The sequence below is a fragment of the Amblyomma maculatum genome, chromosome 10 (assembly GCF_055883805.1).
Source record: "Amblyomma maculatum isolate TAMU_Amacu chromosome 10, ASM5588380v1, whole genome shotgun sequence".
NCBI classification, from domain to species: domain Eukaryota; kingdom Metazoa; phylum Arthropoda; class Arachnida; order Ixodida; family Ixodidae; genus Amblyomma; species Amblyomma maculatum.
Window position 1 is genome coordinate 162,161,437 of NC_139353.1, and position 3,217 is coordinate 162,164,653.

Below are 3,217 nucleotides of genomic sequence, written 5' to 3' on the forward strand. Positions count from 1 at the left end.
GACACTTGTTTGGAGCAGGTTGACGTGTACTGAATGCAAGATTTGTTCAGAGCGTCCACAAATAAGTAAAAAAAAAACCAGTAACGTTTACCATTGTTAGTAGTCTCGATTGAGGAGTACGGCATGGGAAACAGTTCATCATTCGAGGTTCAACAGCTCAGTAGACATCGAAGTGTCATTAACAAAACTAAATGAATAAAATGTATGTAATGGTAGACAGGGGCTATATGAGTCACATTAAAGAGAAGGACGAGGCGGACAGCTGGTACTTGGACGTCAGATAGGAAAGGTTTTTTTTACACATTGTCGTTCTCTTTGCATTTAAAAGCAATGAAAACCGGCGGAGAGCAGGCAAAAGCTGTTTCGACACCTCACGAAGAACCACCCACCCCATATAAGACTGGTAGTCATGAAGCTATCGTAGACATGGAGATATAGACCACAGGACAGCTTAAATAAAAATTATGCAAACTGCATCCACGAGCGCGGCCTACTGGGCGCGCACGGCGTTCCCAGTAGACGATGGATGGATGGATAAAACTTTATTTGAGCAAAGGAGTTTGGGACTCGCAGATCCCTGGGCCCCCGCACGGCCCCACTGTACTCAAGCGTTCATGCCCCGAAGGTCCATTACGCTGGTAGCCCGGCTTGTGACAGTTTCCTGGTCAGCCGGGTCCGTAGAGCGCAGCAGGGCCTCCCAGTCCTCCCAGGTGATAAGGTGCTCCAGGCCCCGCGGCGGAGGGTCCGCCGGGCAGAGTGTTAAGATGTGAAGGGCGTTAGCGTGTGATTCGGGACAGAGGGTGCATGCGGGTGTAGGATAGAGGGGATGATAGTAAGAAAGAGATTGAGGGGATGGGAAGGTGTGCGTTTGGAGACGTCTCCAAATAGTGGCACGTCTATTGTCTAGGGATGAGTGAGGCGGAGGGTATAGCTGCCGAGTGGCTTTGTAGGCCTCGGTCAGCTCGCTGAAAGTGTGCATGCGCTCCCTCGTGAATCCCAGGTCGGAGGCTTCCTGTGCCCGGTGTATGGTACCTCGGGCTAAAGAGTTGGCAGCCTCGTTGCCAGGGTTCCCGGAGTGCGCCGGCACCCAAATCAGCTCCACATGGCGGGACGGGTTTTGCGCAGCAGACGAGCTTAGAATGTCAAAGGCTGGACTATGGACTCTGCCTCGCGCAAAATTTTGAATGGCAGTTTTGGAGTCACTGATAATGTAATTTGCTTTCGTATGCGTTATGGCGGCAGCTATTGCAGCTTCCTCGGCTTCTTCAGAGGTGAGGTTTGGTAGAAGTGGCAGCTTAAAAAGTGGGGAGAGAGAGGAGTTTACTGCTGCAGCCGCGGCGCTTATGCCTGTGCATGCTGCATCCACCCATGCGGTTTCGGAGCCGTACTGTCGGTGGAGTGCCTTAGCACGGGCTATACGGCGCTGTTTGTGGAGATGGGGATGCATATTTCGGGGAAGGGGCTTAATAATAAGCTCCTTGTGGATATGCTTGGGGATAGGGAAGAGGTCTGGGTCATTTGCGGGTATTCTGACTCCGAGATGAGAGAGTATGTGGCGACCCGTTGATGTGCGTGTGAGTCGTGTGTATTGGGCATGTTTGTGGGCTTCAATGAGCTCCTCAATGCTATTGTGTATGCCTAGGGCTGCAAGGCGTTCGTTAGGCGTGTTGCAGGGTAGTTTGAGTGCGATCTTATAGGCTTTGCGAATGAGTATATTTAAAGCGTTGATGTTGTGTTTTGCAAGTGAGAGGTAGGGAGTTGTGTAGAGCACCCGACTAAGAACAAAGGCTTGAATGAGGCGACATAAATCGCGTTCTTTCATTCCCCTGTGCCTTACTGTTACTCTCCTAATGAGGTGCGATATGGTACCTGTAATCTGCTGGAGTTTCTTGAGTGTGATGGTGTTTTTCCCATTGGATTGGATGTGGAGTCCTAGTATCCTGAGGTTGGGAACCTCAGGGACGGGCCGGTCTTCAATGGCGACTGAAATCGGGGCACACGGAGAGTTTCGTGGACGGATGATGAGGAGCTCTGACTTCTCCGCAGAGCATGATAGCCCTATGCTGCTTGCGTGAGTTTGGGTGGTGGTAGCTGCTGTTTGTAGGGCTTCCTCTATTTCTCCGTCGTTGCCATGTGTGGTCCATATGGTTATGTCGTCAGCATATAGTGTGTGGCGTAGGTGTGGGATGGTGTTCAATTTGCTAGCAAGGGGTATGAGGGTGATATTGAAGAGGAGAGGCGATAGTACAGACCCCTGTGGGGTGCCTACGCTTTTGAGGGTGAATTTCTCTGAGGTTAGGGGCCCAAAATGGATTTCAGCTGTTCGATCTGACAAGAAGGCCTTGATGTATGAGTACGTGCGTTCGCCAACATTGAGGGAGGAGAGTGCACTAACGATCGCTAAGTGGTGGATGCGATCGAAGGCTTTGGAGAGATCTAAAGCGAGAACTGCTTTGGTGTTTCCTGGTGTGAGGGGGTTGTAAATGTCGCTCGTTAACTGCAGCATAACGTCCTGAGCCGACAGGTGCGGACGAAAGCCGACCATGCTGTGCGGATACAAGTCGTTGTCAGCCATATGGCGGGCAAGTCTGTTTTGAATAACACGCTCGAAGACCTTTCCGAGGCATGATGTCAGGGAAATGGGGCGAAGGTTCTGTAGTGTGAGTGGTTTGTTTGGCTTGGGAATGAAGATGATTTTGGCATGCCGCCATGATTGGGGCAGAGTGCCTTCATTCCAGAATTTGTTGAAGTAATCCGTAATCTGCACGATAGAATTATCGTCCAAGTTACGGAGAAGAGAATTTGTGATTTGATTTGCGCCTGGAGCAGAATTTGTTCGTAGCGCAAGAAGTGCCACTCGGACTTCTGCCACCGTGATTTCTTCGTCTAATGTTGGGTTCGGGCATCCGTTGTAACCTGGGAGAGCGGTAGAAGTGCCCGGAGACGTGTATGTGATTTTGAGGGTGTCGATTAGGGTATCTGTGTCATCTATGTTTTTATGAATGAGGCGAGTAACATGGTGTTGTGTGGCAGATTTTGTTCGTATTGAATCTATGAGGTGGCGAAGGAGTTGCCAGGCTTTTTTGGAGGATAGTTTGCCGGACATTCTGTCACAGATCTGGTTCCAATTGGAGCGGCAGAGGTCTTCCGAGTGCTGTTGGATTTGTGCTTGAAGTGCTGAGAGACGCTTCTTTAGCGTTCTGTTCAGTTTTTGGCT

General features: G+C 50.4%; 1 protein-coding gene across 1 annotated transcript; it reads right to left on the minus strand.

Moving 5' to 3' along the window:
• Positions 1–535: 535 nt before the first annotated feature.
• LOC146177816 (uncharacterized) lies at positions 536–2,575 on the minus strand. The gene has a single exon (XM_084581680.1). The coding sequence runs from the start codon at positions 2,573–2,575 to the stop codon at positions 605–607; it is 1,971 nt and encodes a 656-aa protein (XP_084437806.1). The 3' UTR covers positions 536–604.
• Between the last annotated feature and the right edge of the window lie 642 nt (positions 2,576–3,217).